Genomic DNA, 17,227 nt, shown 5'->3' with positions numbered 1-17,227 from the left:
TCATAATTAGCTTCAGATATGCTATCACATAAACATGCATATATACACAGTTGCAGATTACAAAAATAAAATGCCTCTAAAGCTCTTGATTGTGATAAAGTTTTAACTAAATAAGAGTCAATATTCAGTCCCAGAGTCAGTGCCCAATGTTTCAGACTTCGCCCAAGCTTGTTGGGCACTGTCAGCTTTTGTTCACTCCCATGAGGGCATTATAAATTCAATCCAGTTTCTATTTATTTTCCAAGGCAATGAAAGGAAAATCAAGAAAGAAAAGTTTTTGTATCTTTCAAAGCAATCTGCTTTTTAAAAAATTATATTACCGGTACATGACACAATATCTTTTTCTAAAACACCCCACAGATGCTTTTGTTCTCCGTTACGTAGCATTTTTTAATGTGGTTCACCTATTTTATTTTCTATTTGAGAATTCCAAACATCTAACAGAAAAGCCAGTGAAAGGAAGATCCTTCTGAACGAATTATGAAAGAGATGCGTGTATACACTGACTGCATGCACACACGTAACAGGAGTTGGTGTGTCCAGCCTCCCACTCCACCTTCTGCATATTGTACAAGTATTAATATAAGGAATTTATTCCTTTATACCGACAGGTATATGATAGCAGGATGCAACTTTAATTGCACTCTAAGCACATTTAATAAGTTAACCAGTTTTTTATACAGCTATCTTTCAACATGCACGTTTCATGTATATAAGGTTATACAGTACTTATAATTGGGAACACCATAAATTGCCAACCTAAGTTATCTTTAGTCATGGCAACCTATTTTTCCTTTCCTTTCATCCCCTATTAATATCTCTTCCCCCCCGCCCGCCCGCCCACTCTCTCTCTCTCTCTCTCTCTCTCTCACACACACACACACATTTTCAATTGTTGCATTCAGGTATCAAAGACAAAAAAAAAAGATGCAAGCAGTTCTAACACAGCTTAACACTAGGGAAAGAGAGAGCGCACATCTGTAGTGCAACATGTAGCTTCTGTCTTCAAGAGGGAATCATTCCACACTTACAAACGTTGACATAAAAGACACACTCATGGCATATTTCAAAACCAAAGAGCGATGGATTTACAAGGCAGGTTGATTTTATGGTGACTTTTATTGACAAGGTACGCGGGCTTTCGGCAGATGCCTCGTAGCACTGGGAAGTTAACACAGTGCCTAATTCAAGGAGACAGCCTGAGGAAGCAGCACCGACAGGGGAGAGAGCGCAACAACGTCTCTATTACTCTCCTCGGCATCATAAAGGAGAAGAAGAAAAATGGTATCCAAGGGGGAAGTGGGAAGCTGCGCTGCAGTTTTTAAAAAATCATTTCTTCTCTCCCCGCCCCCACAAAAAAATAAAAGAAGAAGAAAAGGGGAGGGGAGGGGAATGGAGCAGGGCTCTACAAGACAGAACAAAGGGACCCACATGGAGGGGGGAGCTCAGTTCATCATCTCAGCTGTGCATCTGGATTTGGAGGAGACCAGAAGCAGCCAAACACAGCCTTATCTGACATGGGATACAACTTGATCCACTTTCCCCACAGCAGGGCACCTCATGGCACTTAATGAGGAAGTGGTTCAGCTGTGGGGTAGCTAAGGAATGCTGTAACGGGCACTGCTCCTATAGTGAACCTTAGACAGACCAACTTCGTTACTAAAAGATCATTTCACTACCAAATTTGAAGAGGTCCTCCGGAAAATACCTCCTCCCGTGTTATTAGGGTAAGGTGTTCAATTTACTATAGGGATTCTCCCTTTAGAGTGGGATTCCCTTTAGAGTGGGAGCGGGATTCTCCCACTCTCTCCCTTTCTCTGTTTCTCTGATAGAGATTAAATTAGTTTATCTTAAATATCCAATAATTATGCCTACAAACTGATCTGAGGAACAAATCCAAGTGCACTGGTTACAACAGGAAAAGGTCAGGGACAAAAAAGTTTAACACCATAGTAGGCAACGCTCTTCACAGAAAAGACAAGGTCCCAGAAACAATTTGGGGGAGAGTAACTGAATTGAAGTGTTTACAGTCTCTCTGTGAACAACACAGACTCTCTTTCTTTTCCAGAATGCTGGCAATTTTCAGTGGCACAGCACCACGTTATAGTGTGAGCAGAACTGTTTTTTCCACCTCCCTCTGCAATCTTTCAACATCTACTTAAAGAAAAACAAGACCTCATGTACTGTGTGCCTCTTTAATGCCTCCTAGCATTACAGAACACACCTGTTGAGCATTTCAACAGCCCAGTAAAACAAAGTTGAGATACTTACATCTATCATTTCGGTCCTCAGGGCTGGACGAGGTCTCTCGGTCCGAAATGAGGCCGGAGACAGCAAAGATCTTTTTCCCCGTGTCGTCGACTTTGAGGGAACCGGGGGAGCCAGATGGGAGCTGGGCTCCAAATTCATACTCCTTGCCATCAGCGTCTGAGAAGCGAAGGTGAGGAGAGTCAGTATCATGGCAGTTCTTCAGGCGTTTGGCAGGTGTAAAAGCTGACTGGTAACTCTCCCTGTCTTCAGTGGAGGCAAAGGGACGGAAGGCCCCAACGCCACTGTGATTCAGCATGCTGATTGGGGTGCAGTCCAGATTGGGGGGTGCAAACTGGGGGTGGAGATGCAGCAAGGAAGGTGGAAAATCACGGTTAGTGAATGCTCCTGGCACCCCACCTTGTCGGTGATACATGGAGGCAAATGTATAGGAGCCATTGGTGAATGGAATGTGCACGTCCTTGTCCACTGACACAGGGACACCAAAGGGCCTTGGCTGCTGACAGGGGATAGAAGCATCACGGCTGGCTTCAGCAGTGGAAGCGAGAACCATCAGGGCTGGAGATGCCAGAGGATTGGGAAGGTAGGAGGAGTTTTCCATCTTGAAGGCTGCCCGGTGTAAGTCCATCGGAGTCTCTTTCCTTGACAGGGCCACAAGGGAAATGGTCTTCCCTGGATCGAAAGCAAAGCAACGTCTGGGAGTGAAGCTGGGGGTTACTGGGGCCTCATCACCATCCCAAACCTGTAGGAGGGGGGAATAAGAGAAAAGGGGGGGCAGAAGTTGTCAGTCAGTCTTTGCCAGTTGTTGGTCTTGTATACAGCAAGAATAGTGCATAAACTGGAACCAAACTCCCCCGTGTTCTTATTTAGGAAACTAAAAAGCAAGTTCACTAAAACATGGAAGAGCCTCTGACTCCCTCTAAGGGTGTGTCTGCACATGTCTTTCTCCTCTCCCGCACCAAATATGAAATTCAAGAGAAGGTCCTCTCAGAAGTAGGTAGCATGTGGCACAAGAAAACCACACACCAATATACTAGGGCTCATGCAGACAGCACAACTTGCTTTGGCCTCAATATCTTCTCTACTGGCCATACTAATAAGCAAGGGACTATTGCAAGTTGAGATCAGGCTGGTGAGGATCAGATACAAGTTAATCTGATCCCCCAAAAGAGCCAGTGGAGCAATTACTGTCTCTGATAAGCAAATGAAAGGAAAAGCAAATTACCTGGCTGCTGCCAAACAAAAATATCATGAGAAAAAATCATGTTCAAATGTGAAAACCTTTGGCGGTAATTCAGGTGCCACTTCTTGAAAAGCCAAGTAGTAATAACACAAGTTATTATTATTATTTTATTATTATTATTATTTTATTGTACACCACGCCAAACTTCCATCTCTGGGTGGTTTGCAGCAATATAAAACAAATTAAAACAGAAATTTAAACCGTAAAACAATATAAAACCACGAGTCTAGTTAAAAAGCTTGAGTGAATAAATGTGTCTTTTAAAAAGTTTTTAAGTTGTCAGAGATGGGGAGGCTCTTATTTCAGCAGGGAGCGCATTCCAGAGCCTGGGGAGGCAACAGAAAAGGCCTGTGCCAGTGTAGCCACCAGACAAGCTGGTGGCAACTGCAAACGAACCTCTCTGGATGATCTCAATGGGTGATGGGGCTCATAGTGAGGAAGATGTTCTCTTAAATGCCCTGGGACTAAGCTGTTTAGGGCTTTATAGGTGTTTTGCCTGGAAACTTACTGGTAGCCACTGTAGTTCTTTTAATATAGGAGTAATATAGTATCTTGGAGAAATAGGACATAGCTGCTCACAATTTACAAATGAACATTTCTACAGGAATTTACAAAGTCTAGAATGCATAAACAATGTCAGTGGTGCATGCCCATTTACCTGTACATTACAACAAATTATGGATTTTGCGTTATCCTTAATGATACATGTGGGACTCATCAACATGCTACTTTACATATTTCTAAATATTCCCTATATCTTTCCTGTGTTATTCTATTTTATACAATATGTTTGTTTTATTTGTGTGTTTTGTTGTGTTTTATTTTAAGAAAAGCAGTAGCAACTTCACCAATAAATGGCTTGGCATCTCTGACAATATTTAAAATTATAATGGGTGCCTGTGCCATATGATCTCTCGCAAGCATCTGCCTTTCAGGTCGAGGAGGGCACAAAATGGATCAGTAATTTTGCTTCCTAATGTGCTCATACTTAAGCAGATTTGTAAACTGCCCTGGATATGCCATTTAGAAGAAAATGTTAACAAAATTTCTAGGCTTGCTTTTCTTTTGAAACTATTTACAAATCCCAAGTAGTAAGCTGAAAACCAAAACCAAAAAAGCATATACATTTCATATATATATATATATATATATATATATATATATATATATATATATATTAGTATATAAGTATTAAATATTCATCTTCTAAATCTTTCAGAGTTGAAATTGGAATTCCTTTCTCCTCCTTTCAACCTCAAATCTTTTATTTTTAAGCTGCTACTGCCAACCACAATTCAGAATACCACAATGTGTTTTAATATATGAGGACTGTTACTTTAAAACAATATACTAGCCTTGCGGCACTCAAAAGGCCACAAAAAATCATATAATAAAAAAGCTGTTACAAAATGTGCCTGTTAGTTCCAGAAGGTCAGACATAGCAAATAAAACTTACTGAAAGAGTCTCTTTTCTAATGGAGTGGCTTTTGTATTCTGTGAATGAGCAAGCCTAGGTTAACAAACTCTATGGAATCCTGGCTGTGCCTTGCATGCAGTCCAGCAATAACGTTTCCTTTTCTCCCATCCTGTACCCAGACATTCAGTGACTGTTATTAAGTGTGAAGATGAGTGGGCATCATCTCGTCTCTTCCTCATTTGACTCACTTCCTGATACAGATCAGTGCTAAATTATCAGATTATAGATCTCATAGTAACAAAGTTCAGTCTCTTCCAAATTTTAAATAACTTTGTGTCAAGTTCTAGCTCAGAACAGAGAGATGCCAAGGGCAGCCTGGTCAGCATTATTTCGGGTGATCTTCTTTTGCTGCTTTCTGTGCAACTGATTTATCAAAAAACAAGCAAACAAATTTAAAATAAAAAAATGCAATCATTGGTGAGCAGTGGGGGAGGGAAAATCTGTATATTTATTTTCAATTACGTTTAAAGCAAAAAAACCCAAAACACTACTCAGATAAACACATTGTTAATATCTACATTGATCTAATGGGGGGGAATGATAGCACATTGCTGATGCCTCTTATGCCTGCTTTTCTATTTTTACTTGCACTGTCACCTCATTACGTTAAATGTATTTCATAAATTAGTAATCTGGAAGCCACACTTGACACTCCTTGTTGGATACTGTGAATCATTCCAACCACCTTATTCGTTTGCAAGCTTCATTACATAGAGAATAAATCAGCATATTACAATATTGCACTAGGCCAAATTTAATTTTTTTAACTCCTGCATTCTTTTTCATATTCTCCTTGGCTCTTACCTTATATCTGCCATCCCTCCACCTCACACTATTATCCCCTATCGCCACCATCATTAGGAGCATGTACAGATGAGGCTGCGGCAAGGCCAGTCATTATGAAAATCTATAGTTAATACACTCCCAATGTCAAAATGTCATTGGTTTTTAAATATGGAACCCCAAATAAGAAAACTAACTGACCTGCTTAATTAAAAAAATATGGATTGCAGGATAACCAGCATGATGAAACATTTGGGTGACTAGATGAGAGCGGGCATAGCCAAAGTAAGTAACTGCTACTTTTCTGCCTCTATGCTGATTTTTTTAATTTAGCACCCTGTGCAAATCCAGATTAAAATAACTCCAGCTATTGATCCAAGCAGTGGAATTGACATTAATTTTAGTTCACTTCTCACTTTGCAAAGGGATCAATAGGAAGTAATAACAGCTGACATCTTCGCTGAAAGGAAGAGAAAAGACGGTCTAGCGACAGAAATCGAAAAGCAACCAAATAAATCAGCAGATACTTTTCCATGGTATCAGACAAACTCCAAACAGATTGCAAAAAGTCTTTGTTGAATTAACTAAACAAGAAGTGGAGGAGGCGAAGGGGGTGGAGATAAATCTATGAAACTGCATAAACTGTCCACTGGGTATCCGGGTTAGATGAGCGCACCAAAAACCATACTTTGCTTTATTATATTTTCTTAAATTACTATTTTGCTTTATGGATTTAAAAGCTCCTTTTAAAGGCATTATATACACTATTCATCATTTCTGCACATTGCAAAATACAAAGTGAAGCAGCAAGATCAAGAGAATCCAAATTAAATGCTTCAGCCTTGCTCCATAACAAATAAAACCGCATCCTAGGACAAGATCTAACATGTCATGCTACCTTAGTTTTTGGTTCCTCTGTTTATTCATTATTATAATGCTATTTTTAGCTACTTAAGAAGAGAATCTACTAAAGGGAAACCAAGATAATGCAGAATTCATAATACATCCTCCTATCCATTATGCGTGGATAAAACAGAGATGGTCCCAAGTTTCAGGTGGAAAACTCACTTGCTAATCTCTAACATATATCTTAAAACACAGAACTCAAAACTCTCCAGAAACATTATAGAGTTTTTAATGTAACAAAAACTTTCAACTTTCTATTATTCATTCATCAAATAAAACTCACACCCTGGACTACTAAAACAGGTTGCATTTTTGTAGTCTTTCAGCTATTTCCAAAGTCAAGGAATTATAATACTGTTTTTAAAATTAACATTTTCACCACTATTTGAAGGAGGGGAAAACTAACAAAACATCATTCTTATAATATTACAAAAGTGTTCAAATCTTTAGGAAAGAGGCAGGGAAGAGTGAAGCTTTGAGTACAGGTTACATCTCTTGTTGCTTTTTAACTGTATAATTTTAGAAACAGGAATTTAGAAGCATATTCCTAGTTAGAAAATCCTGATACTATAAAACAAAACCATATCAGCTGCAAGGGGAATTAAAGTGCTCAACTGGACACTATGTATTCAAACCAAACTGGACTTCTTCAGAATAAATTACAATATTCTTCCTAATAAATTAAAATAAATGCAAGATCGAAAACAACAAGGAGGTGGTCCTAGTACTGTGAATCAAGTTACTCTAGATTTACATCTCTTGTCGACGAATATCAAGATGGTGTTGGAGTTGTGGCTAAGAAAAAAATTGTGGGAGAGGTGGAATAAAGGGCACTGCAGTTTCGTGACCAAATAATATCAATTTGGAAATCTGGAAATCTGTATCATTAAAACGACAGTGGATCGGGCCCCTTGGCAAAGTAGCCGCCTGATCTCCTCTCCCCAATTAGATTGGCAACTCTTTTTTGCAAGAAAAACAAGAAAATGAAAATAAACCGCGAGGACTTCAATGCAGCAGCAAAAGAGACTTTGAGGAGGTATTTAAATGTACACAAATTTCCACTCACATCCCAACCAAATGGATCTTTTTTTTTTCTTTTTTTTTTTTTGGCCACCTTACAATTTTCACTTGCAAAAGCAAAAGCCCACAAACAAGAAGGGTTTGGACTGGAATACAACAACAAAAAGTAACCAGCCTCTGATCTGATCTGCAAATGCTTGGGTCCTCAGTCCTACCCTCGATCCGGAAAGGTCCCTCAAAGGGCAAGGGGTGGGCACCGAAAGCTTCTGCAGCGTCCTCAGTTTAGTGGAAAAAATTAAAAGAAAACTATTCAAACTCTGCTTTCGTGATCTAGGAGAAATGCTTGATTGAGTTGGATCTTAAAGGTCTATCCCTATCGCCTGTTTCAAGTACAATAAGAGCCGGATGGGGAGGAACACGGTGCTTGTTTTAAAGGAGGAAAATAAACCCACACTCGGATCATTTTCTGCAGTTGCAAATAAAAACAGGTGTTTATCCATTTGCGCTACCGAAACTGATCACGAAAGAATCCGGCTGATTTAATATGATTTCAGAAAAGGCAAAAAACCCACTTCCGAACCTTCCTCCCTCACTAAAGAAAACAAACAAACAAAAAAACAAAAAAACAAATGGAAGAAGAACGTCTCGAACGTGCATTTAGGAGATACTTTCGGCATCCTGTAAGGCTGTAATCTCCTGCAATGTGCCCGCCCTGCCACGCCTGGTCACTTTTCCCCTGAATGCCCAAGTGTTCTGTACCGACAAAAATAATGGTGCAAAATCAGTTCACAGCCTTGCAAAGGAACCGAGATTTTCACTCCTTTCAGGAAATATGTGGTGTGGGGAGGGTGTCTCCCTCCATCCCAATTTCTACAGTCCGTGCAGGACTCAGGTTTTTGGGGTTTTTGTTTTTTTTAACCAAACAAAGCTCGGCAAGCGTGGGGATGACTCGAGCAGTTTGAATTTATTGCAACAATCCCTTCCCTGCACATTTCCTGTCTGGAAGGCGAAAGCATTCAATGCAACTCCTGAATTGGACATTGCCTAATGATTTCATTGTGCCCAAGCAGATGGTTTTTATGTATTTCGATCTACAAGGTGAGGAATTATTTCCCCTTCCTTGCAACCTCTGTGCTGACTGACTTCCCTGTACCGCTCTTGCGGCCGCTGTTATTTTATTTCAAAACCTCGTTCTTTCTTGGCTGCCGGGCTAAAAAGGTGCGGAAAGTTTCCCTAAAGGAGCCCAGCTAAATATGCATATTCCGATTTCCTTCCACTTCCTCTCGCCAAGGATATCCAACAGGGTTTGCTATTTGCTCGCTGCACTGGTGTTGACTCTACAGCACAGCACCAACTTTGCTGTTCCTTGCAAGAATAACGGCAAACATGATAGCGATCAAGATTTTGCATCCCCGAGAAATGCAGGCAAGTGGACTTCTTTGAAGGAGGGAGAGTTGTGTGAACTTCAACCTTGCCTCCAAATTAGAAAAATTCCAAATTCACAACAAGGGGGGGAAACCCCGAACTTGGAACCCAAAACAGGCCACCACCACCACTCCTTAATTGAGATTGTATACTTTCTAATGGAGTCAAATCAAAGTTCACGCGCGCGCCCATTCTATAGTAAAACTGAAAGCGTAGGGGCAGATGACTGAGCGTATCTGGAGCGCACCGGGAAACATAGGATTTTAAAATATTAGTGGGATTTGAGCAAAGGTAATTCCGAATTTTTGTATTTTTAAAACAAAAGCACGAAATAGGCAATAAGCTGGTTTGTTTCTCTCGACAATCTTCTCCCCACCCCTTTGGTTTTGTTTAGGGAAATTGCGTTGTTGCAGCCAGACCCTGGGACATGCGAAGGAAAGCCGGGAAGTACCTCCGTGGCTCGCACATGAGCTGCTCTTTTTCTCTCCGCCCCCCCCCCGCCCGCTCCACTTCTTTACAATTTCCAAATGTTGTTTGCGCTAATTGGAGCCGCGCGATTTTCGGTCGCCTTCTTCCCCTGGCACCTGATCCCACCCCCTCCCCGTGGCCGCTGCTTCCCACCCCCTCCCCAGGAAAATAAACAGCAGCAGCAGGAGGAGGAGAGTCCCGGGATCTCGGCTATCCTTCTAGGGGGAGGGGGCATCATATTGATCTGACTTTTAATACATACTCATTAAGACACACAAACCCCCAGCATCCCCACCCCCGGACCCCGATAAGCAGCTGCCTTCGCTGGAACTTTGCACTGGGGAGCAGAGTGTGGGGAGAAAAACTTGTCTTGCAAAGTTTGACTTTTCCAAACACCCGCGCCCGCATTTGCAAGGGAAGCAAAAAGTACCAGGGCAGAGAGCTGACTCGAAACCCCGGAGATCCATTGCTGGAAAGTTAGCTCGACACACGTATTTACGTACAGACGCGCGCACACACACACTCCTGGCTTCCTACGAGGCACCCCTGGGATCTCCGATACTCACCGTGGAAATTCCTCGGGAGGCGGCTTCCCTCTTTGATTTCAGGCTGAGGAGGCAAGCAAGAGCCCGAGATGGTGCATGAGGAGGAGAGCCGGACGTGCAAAGCCCGGCGCGTGTGTGCAAGAGCTTTCGGCCAGCATGGGAGTGAGCAAGAGCCTGACACGGCTGCTGGGAGCCAGGGAAGGCACAGCGCTGCCTCTCGGAGCTGCCTCTAATCAGTGAATGAGCCTCCACTCTCCCAGGGACTCCTCTAGCTGCTCACACACACACACACACGCTCGTTCTCTCTCGCTCTCACACACATACACACACACACTCATAGAGGCATAGAGCCGGCCTGAGAACAGAATACATTAGGGCAGGGAGGAAGCCTGGGAAATTGAGTCCACAGCGGGACGCACAGCTGCTCAGGGATGTGTCCCCCGTTAACACGGAGCAATGCACAAAGTTTGGCGGGGAGCTGGGGAAGGGTGCTGGGGGTCTTCTCCGGGGGCTCAGATGCTCTTAGCGTTGAAGCCCAGTGTGGCTGGGGTTGAGTAGGACATCCCTTCTAGGACTGAGGCCGTTTTCACCAGTAACACGTCAGGTTTTGGATTTCCCATCTCTGTAATTTCAGCCATGTAAAACGGTCCATCTTCTTCTTTCTCCCGCATTAACAGCATTCACGATCCGGATGTAAACAGCTTACAATGTCAAATCTGCATGGGTGAGAACGCACACCCTGTTTAGCTTCCATATCTGTTCCATGCTATCAGCATTCACGTGTAGAGCAATTAGGGTGACATGCTCAAGTGGGTTGTTGTTTTTAGTGTCACATCAGGGTGTTTCATACCCAGTTTTTGCATGAATCAGTCCATATAATACTTACATTGTAGTCCGTGTAATACTTACATTGACTACAATGCACATTTGATTATTTCTCTTCCATTTGCTGTCTCGCATTAACAAGCAAGGTTCAAAAGTGCTTTTTAATGTCTTGTGTGAAAATACTGTACATTATTTCAAGTTTAAAGTTTTTATTACCGTACTACCCTAAACACATTGACAGAGAGTACAAGACTAGGAGTACAAGAGAACGTACTCCACAGCAACTGTGCTTAGGATTGCAATGTTAATGTCTCTTGGGTTGCAGAAGCAAGATGTATGCAGTTAGGTGCAGTTGGGATGCTATCAGGGGCGTAACTACCATTAGGCAAGGGGAGGCGGCTGCCTGGGGCTCCCCCCACGCCTCAAGGGGCCCCCCAGAGGCAAGTCACATGTGAAGTGAATGTGTGTGTGTCAGCGAGGGGCCCATTTTAAAATTTTGTCTCTGGGCCCACTCCAGCCTCGTTACGCCCCTGGATGCTATGTATAAAACTAAGCTTACTTAGTATTTCCATGATTTTTCACCTGTATTTGCTTTTTCATCATTTTTAGCCAGTATTTCATAAGTGGATGGGGTGACAGGTATAGGTCCTTTTCAGCCTCACAGGCTCACAATCATTGTCTATAACAATTTACCATCTAAACCACCACTCCAACAGTTACAATACTAATAGTGCAGCAATCCTCTAAAACAGGGGTTCTCAAGTTTTTAACATACTAAGGTGAAGTGTGCCGTCAAGTCAGTTTTGACTCCTGGCGACCACAGAGCCTTGTGGTTGTCTTTGGTAGAATACAGGAGGGGTTTACCATTGTCTCCTCCCGTGCAGTATGAGATGATGATGCCTTTCAGCATCTTCCTATATTGCTGCTGCCCAGCGGGGATTTGAACTGGCAACTTTCTGCTTGTTAGTCAAGCATTTCCCCGCTGCGCCACTTAAGGTGACCTTTTAAATACTACGACCCCTTAAAATAATATATAAAGCTACATGAAATCCCACCCCCCATGTTTAAAGCTACTGGCTGACAATGACATCCTGACTAATGATGTATAGACCACATCTAGGGTCAAGCAACGTGTTTTAAGTTTAGCAGAGCACTCCCAGAGAGTGCAAGCAAGCTCCAAAAGGTAGAAGAGTGTCCACGCTCTGGAAGCACAGCAGAGGAGTGCAGAATCCAGTGCTTCACTGATGTTAGAAGCACACACACTTTGTTAGTCAAGATGTCAGCTATTGATTTGATTAGGTCGAGATAAATAAATCACATTTACCTTTTAAATTAGGATGAACTTACTTGCTCCTACTTAGTTTTCCAAATGTGGGTTTTATGTTTGAGACTGCCAATCTAATTTTGGGCTCCAAGTTATTCTAACTAGGTGTTCACTCATTATAGCAGCAACTACTGAAAACTCTGATTTGCACAAGCAAGAATGAAGCAAAGGGAGTCAGTATTTTCATGGCTTTCTCATTTTAATCTTTGTACTCAGCTTGCACAGTAATTCAGAATTCAGGAAGAGACACAGTCAGGAATGTAAAGCTCAGAGTTGCTACAACTTCTCTTGAGATGGGACAAAGGGACAGCAGCTGAAAACCACCTGGATCCTCCGCTGTTCACACAGCCAAGGGCAGCACAACAATGGCACTTCTCTGTTCACGTTCTAACCGTGTTCTGAGTGTTAGTGAGTGGAATTGTTCTAGAGCAGGGGTTCTCGAACTGGGGGTCAGGACCCACCAGGGGGTCCCAAAGAACTCAGGAGGGAGCTGTCAAGAGGGCAGAAGCCTTACCCAACATGTCCAAGGTGTGGAGACAGTGAGGGGTGGTGGAAGGTGGAGGGAGACAGAAGCCAACTAGGCTTCTCTACTGCTCACAAAGCCAAGGGCAGCACAACAATGGCACTTCTTTGGCCACGCATTAGATGAGCTCTAGCAAGTGTCTCCCAAGAGAGAATTCTCCCCTGGCTTGTCAACCAAATAAGTGCCACTGCTGTGCCTGCCCTTGGCATTGTGAGCAGTAGAAAAGCCTTGTTGGCTTCTGTCTCCATCTGCCTCCCACTATCCCTGACTGTCTCCACACCTTGTACATGTTGGGTAATGTTCCTGCGCTCTTGACAGCTCCCTCCTGAGTTGCTTGGGACCCCGTTTTAAGTTAGTTGGGACCCCCTGGGGGTTCCGACCTGCATTTTGAGAACCCCTGCTCTAGAACAATTCCACTCACTAGCACTTAGTCTAAAACAATTCCAATTATTTATATGGACATAAACACATTTATATGGACATAATCTTCAGCATAAACACCATGAAGATCACAGCTATAATTACTTGCTTATGTCACTGACGCTGACTCAGTATCTAGTGATCTAAGGTCACCCAGAATCAGAGGTGCTCTTACCCCTGGACTTCCAGGCCAATGTTCAAGGCCTACACACCCACTGCCCCCCCCCAATCCTCTTTCGTCTGTCCTGGGTGGTGTGGTTGCACAGCCAAGCATGATGATGCTTAATTTCTGTAAGATATCACTGAGTGAAGCGGCAGCATGTTCCAAAGTTCAGTAGAGGTCTAAACTGAAACATAATGTTTTTCTCACTTTATGTCAGGTTTGTGTTCATTTTATCTTGCATCTCTGGTTCTAATACTGTTATATGAAAGTATTATGTTGATGTGATTAGTGATTATTCACTTATTTTTTCCAAAGCATGCAGGCCTTTATAGATCCCTGTCAAATTTCTTTTTGACATATCCTTTCCCCTCCTAAACTTTTGAATCTTTCCTCATATGGAAGTAATTCCAGTTCCAGTTGCTTTTTTCTTCCCCCACCCTCCTGCATTTCTGAATCAACATATTCAGGGTCATCATTTCCTCATGCATAGAACCACCACCTAGCTACCATCTAAAACTTAGAAAAACATACACATACTTAGGAATCAGAAACTTACTTTGTTGGGTAGGCTTCTGTGCTGATCACCTCAAGCTTCTCTGGGACATATGCTTTGCAGTGTATTAATCACTGTCCACACAAAAACAATGAAATGAAATTGTGCATCAACAACCAGTGTCAAGAAAGAGACATAGAAGGCAGTTAAGTGATGGTCTTTATTGTGCACTGAAATCAGTGCCAGATTTAAAAAATCCTTACAGCATATTTTTGCATTCATACTTGCATTAAGACTTGTACTAAGGCCTTTAAACTCTATCTCTTCCAAATCCATTGTCCAGACCAATAACAGGATTTATCTGACCCCAAACTACAACTTTTATAGACTGGCATTATACAAACTTCAATTTCCTGCCTGAATTCAGAACTGAAAACAGATTTACTTGCAAAATGTATTAATAATATCACCCTTAATCAGCGATAGGGTTCCCACTCCTATCTATATATTTATTTCTCCTAGGCATACCCGTCGCTAATCCCATGCGTGGCAGCTCTCATGAGAGTTTGCAAGCAGCTGCCAATTAGCAACAGGAACAGGGGAGAAAATAGGGATGCTGGACGCCAGCAGCTGGCGGGAGCAGGCAGTGGCAGGCCAGCCGGCCAGCAGGAACAGCAGCAGATGGCGGGTCGGCCTGGCCGCTGGGAGCCGCAGGCGGCAGTGGACTAACTGGCCACCAGAAGCAGGCAGCGGTGGGCTGCCCAGCTGGCGGGAGCAGGCGGCGGTCGGCTGGCTTAGCTGCCAGGAGCAGCAGGTGGTGGCGGCAGACTACCCGGCCGCTGGGAGCAGGCAGCAACAGGCTGCCCGGCTTGTGGGAGCAGGTGGTGGGTGGGAGGAGGTGTGGCAGGTGGGAGGAGGTAGTGGGCCGGCTTTCCGGCCAGCACACCAGCCAGAAAGTGCCAGGCGGGAGGTGGAGGGGCGAGAAGAAGCAGACCGACCCACTGGCTAGCCCACCAACCAGAAGCCATGGGCGCTTGGGTGGAGAGAAGTGGGCTGGCCGGGCAACAGAGGTGCCTATGCTGTGCGCCCGGCCCCGGCCCAGCTAGTAACCTATTATTTGGCTTCAGTTACAAGACTCAGCTCTGTATCATGTGACATCATCAAAAAAATGAGCACATGTAGGATATCTTTCCTTCACAAACTGTTTACACTGTGATTGAACTCAAACTGTGATTAAAATCAGTGCTTCCAAGTAATAAGGTAACTTATATAGGCAAACATGGTCCCAATAGCTCTTCTTAGGAATTATCTAAGTCGAAGAAGGGAATGGGGCAAGAGAGGCATGAAATGTAAATGCTAGTTTTTACTGAAGTTTCAGGTTTGCTTAATTTTGCATTTAGATACTTGTAATGGATCTGTAATTAGTGGGTGGCATACAAATTTGTACGTGTGTAAATCCATTAATGCAATGTTATAACTGCTTAGTACCTGATGATGATGTGTGTCTGTCAAAAAACAAACTGGGAAATTACATATAGGATATATTACAAATCCTTTTACATAAGCAAGGGTTAAACTCTTTACCTTTGCATCCTAAACCTTATGATGCATACTCTTTCAACATGACTCATTTCAAAATAAGTAGGTTTAGGATTGCAGTCCCAGAAATCGGATTCTAAACTATATGTCTTGGACCAGTCTGCTAATTAAAGCTGAATATAATGTAATGTAAAGCAGTTAATGGAAGACTGTGCCATCATAACGTGTGAAAGGGTGATGAGGCCAGATGGTTCCTTCACAGCTGTTTTACTGGGTCATGATATAGGACCAGCACTTGAGCTCAAGAAGTTGAGAATCACTAGAAAGTGTGGCCTTACATTCTTCCATAAGGGCTTTGTGTGTTATGAGTTAAACAGCTGTTGAGCAGGGTTCTGCATTTAGTTCTACTACTTTAGGTTCGGTTGATTTATTTTATTACAACTTTTCAACTAAAAAGCCTCCCAGTGCAACTTACAAAAAGGAAAATGCCATATAAAAATCAGGAAGGCCAATATAAATGCAAAATATATTATTTTGTATATGGACACAAATATGTAGATATGTTTACGTGGAACATTTACTCAGTTCATGGAGCAGCGAGTTAAAATTCAACTCATTGTTGGTAAAATGTCTTTTGCACTACCATCAACAACATTAATACAAATCAGCAAATAAATCTTTAAAATAGGGTACAAGTGATATAAAATAACTGCCAACAAGAAAGGCTCTAGGCTTCTTGGGGAAAGAGCAGAATATAAATATATATTTTTAAAAGGGTGCAGAGAAGGTGACAAAGGACACAACAACATTACAAAGTATTATAAAGTGTATGAGCATCAGGACATGCATTTTGACAGAATATTCAGCAACTTAGAACTGTCAGTTGAGCAAATTCACTTTTTATGCTTGAATTCACCTGTTAAAATCCTGTAAATACACCAATACAATTTTTAAAGGAAATGTAAGAAAATACATTATTTATTTTTTGTAAAGTAATCTTAAATGCTAAATTAATTAGTAGTTTACAATAATTATATTAATACTTAAAACTTTTCACAGGGAAGAGATTCAATAAAAGCTAATAATAAGCAGATAAGACGGAGGTACTTATTGTGCGAGGTCGAAACTCGGGAGATGAGTTCAATCTGCCTGTTCTGGATGGGGTCACACTTCCCTAGAAGGAACAGGTACGCAGTCTCAAGGTGCTTCTGGATCCGAGCCTCTCCCTGGTGTCCCAAGTTGAGGCGGTGGCCAGAGGTGCCTTTTATCAGATAAACAACCTCAGAACATTGGTACATATGCTGGTAACCTCCAGACTGGATTACTGTAATTTATTTATTGTTAAATTTATATACCGCCTTTCATTAAAAACAACCCTGAGGTGGTTTAAGTGGGGCTGCCTTTGTATGTAGTCCAGAAACTACAGCTGATTCAGAATGCAGCAGCCATGCTGGTCTCTGGGTCATCTTGGAGAGACCATATTACTCCTGTATTGAAAGAGCTACACTGGCTGCCGATAAGTTTCCAGGCAAAATACAAGGTGCTGGTTATAACCTATAAAGCCCTAAATGGCTTGGGTCCTGGGTATTTAAGAGAACATCTTCTTCATCATGAACCCCACCGCCCACTGAGATATGCTGGAGAGGTCCGTCTGCAGCTGCCACCGGCTCGTCTGGTGGCTACTCATGGACGGGCCTTCTCAGTTGCTGCCCCGATGCTTTGGAATGGGCTCCCTGCTGAAAAAAGAGCCTCCCCATCTCAGACAATTTTTAAAAAATCTGTAAAGACACATTTGTTCACCCAGG

The 17,227-nt window shown here is 42.6% G+C and overlaps 1 protein-coding gene across 4 annotated transcripts in view; it reads right to left on the bottom strand.

The window, feature by feature from the left end:
* RNF220 (ring finger protein 220) overlaps positions 1-10,335 on the bottom strand; it is a 410,389-nt gene extending 400,054 nt beyond the window's left edge. The window contains exons 1-2 of one of the 4 annotated variants that reach the window (XM_053244321.1): positions 10,157-10,335; positions 2,272-3,010 (exon numbers count right to left, since the gene is read on the bottom strand). In XM_053244321.1, coding sequence (XP_053100296.1) covers positions 2,272-2,896 — 625 coding nt within the window. In that variant the 5' untranslated portion in view covers positions 2,897-3,010; positions 10,157-10,335. Of the gene's footprint in view, positions 1-2,271; positions 3,011-10,156 lie in introns of those variants that run through there. The other 3 variants (XM_053244318.1, XM_053244319.1, XM_053244322.1) reach the window with 3 other exon arrangements.
* Between the last annotated feature and the right edge of the window lie 6,892 nt (positions 10,336-17,227).

This window comes from Hemicordylus capensis, chromosome 4 (genome assembly GCF_027244095.1).
Source record: "Hemicordylus capensis ecotype Gifberg chromosome 4, rHemCap1.1.pri, whole genome shotgun sequence".
NCBI lineage: Eukaryota > Metazoa > Chordata > Lepidosauria > Squamata > Cordylidae > Hemicordylus > Hemicordylus capensis.
The sequence above is the reverse complement of the archived record's forward strand: the minus strand, read 5'-3'. Positions and strand labels throughout refer to the sequence as shown.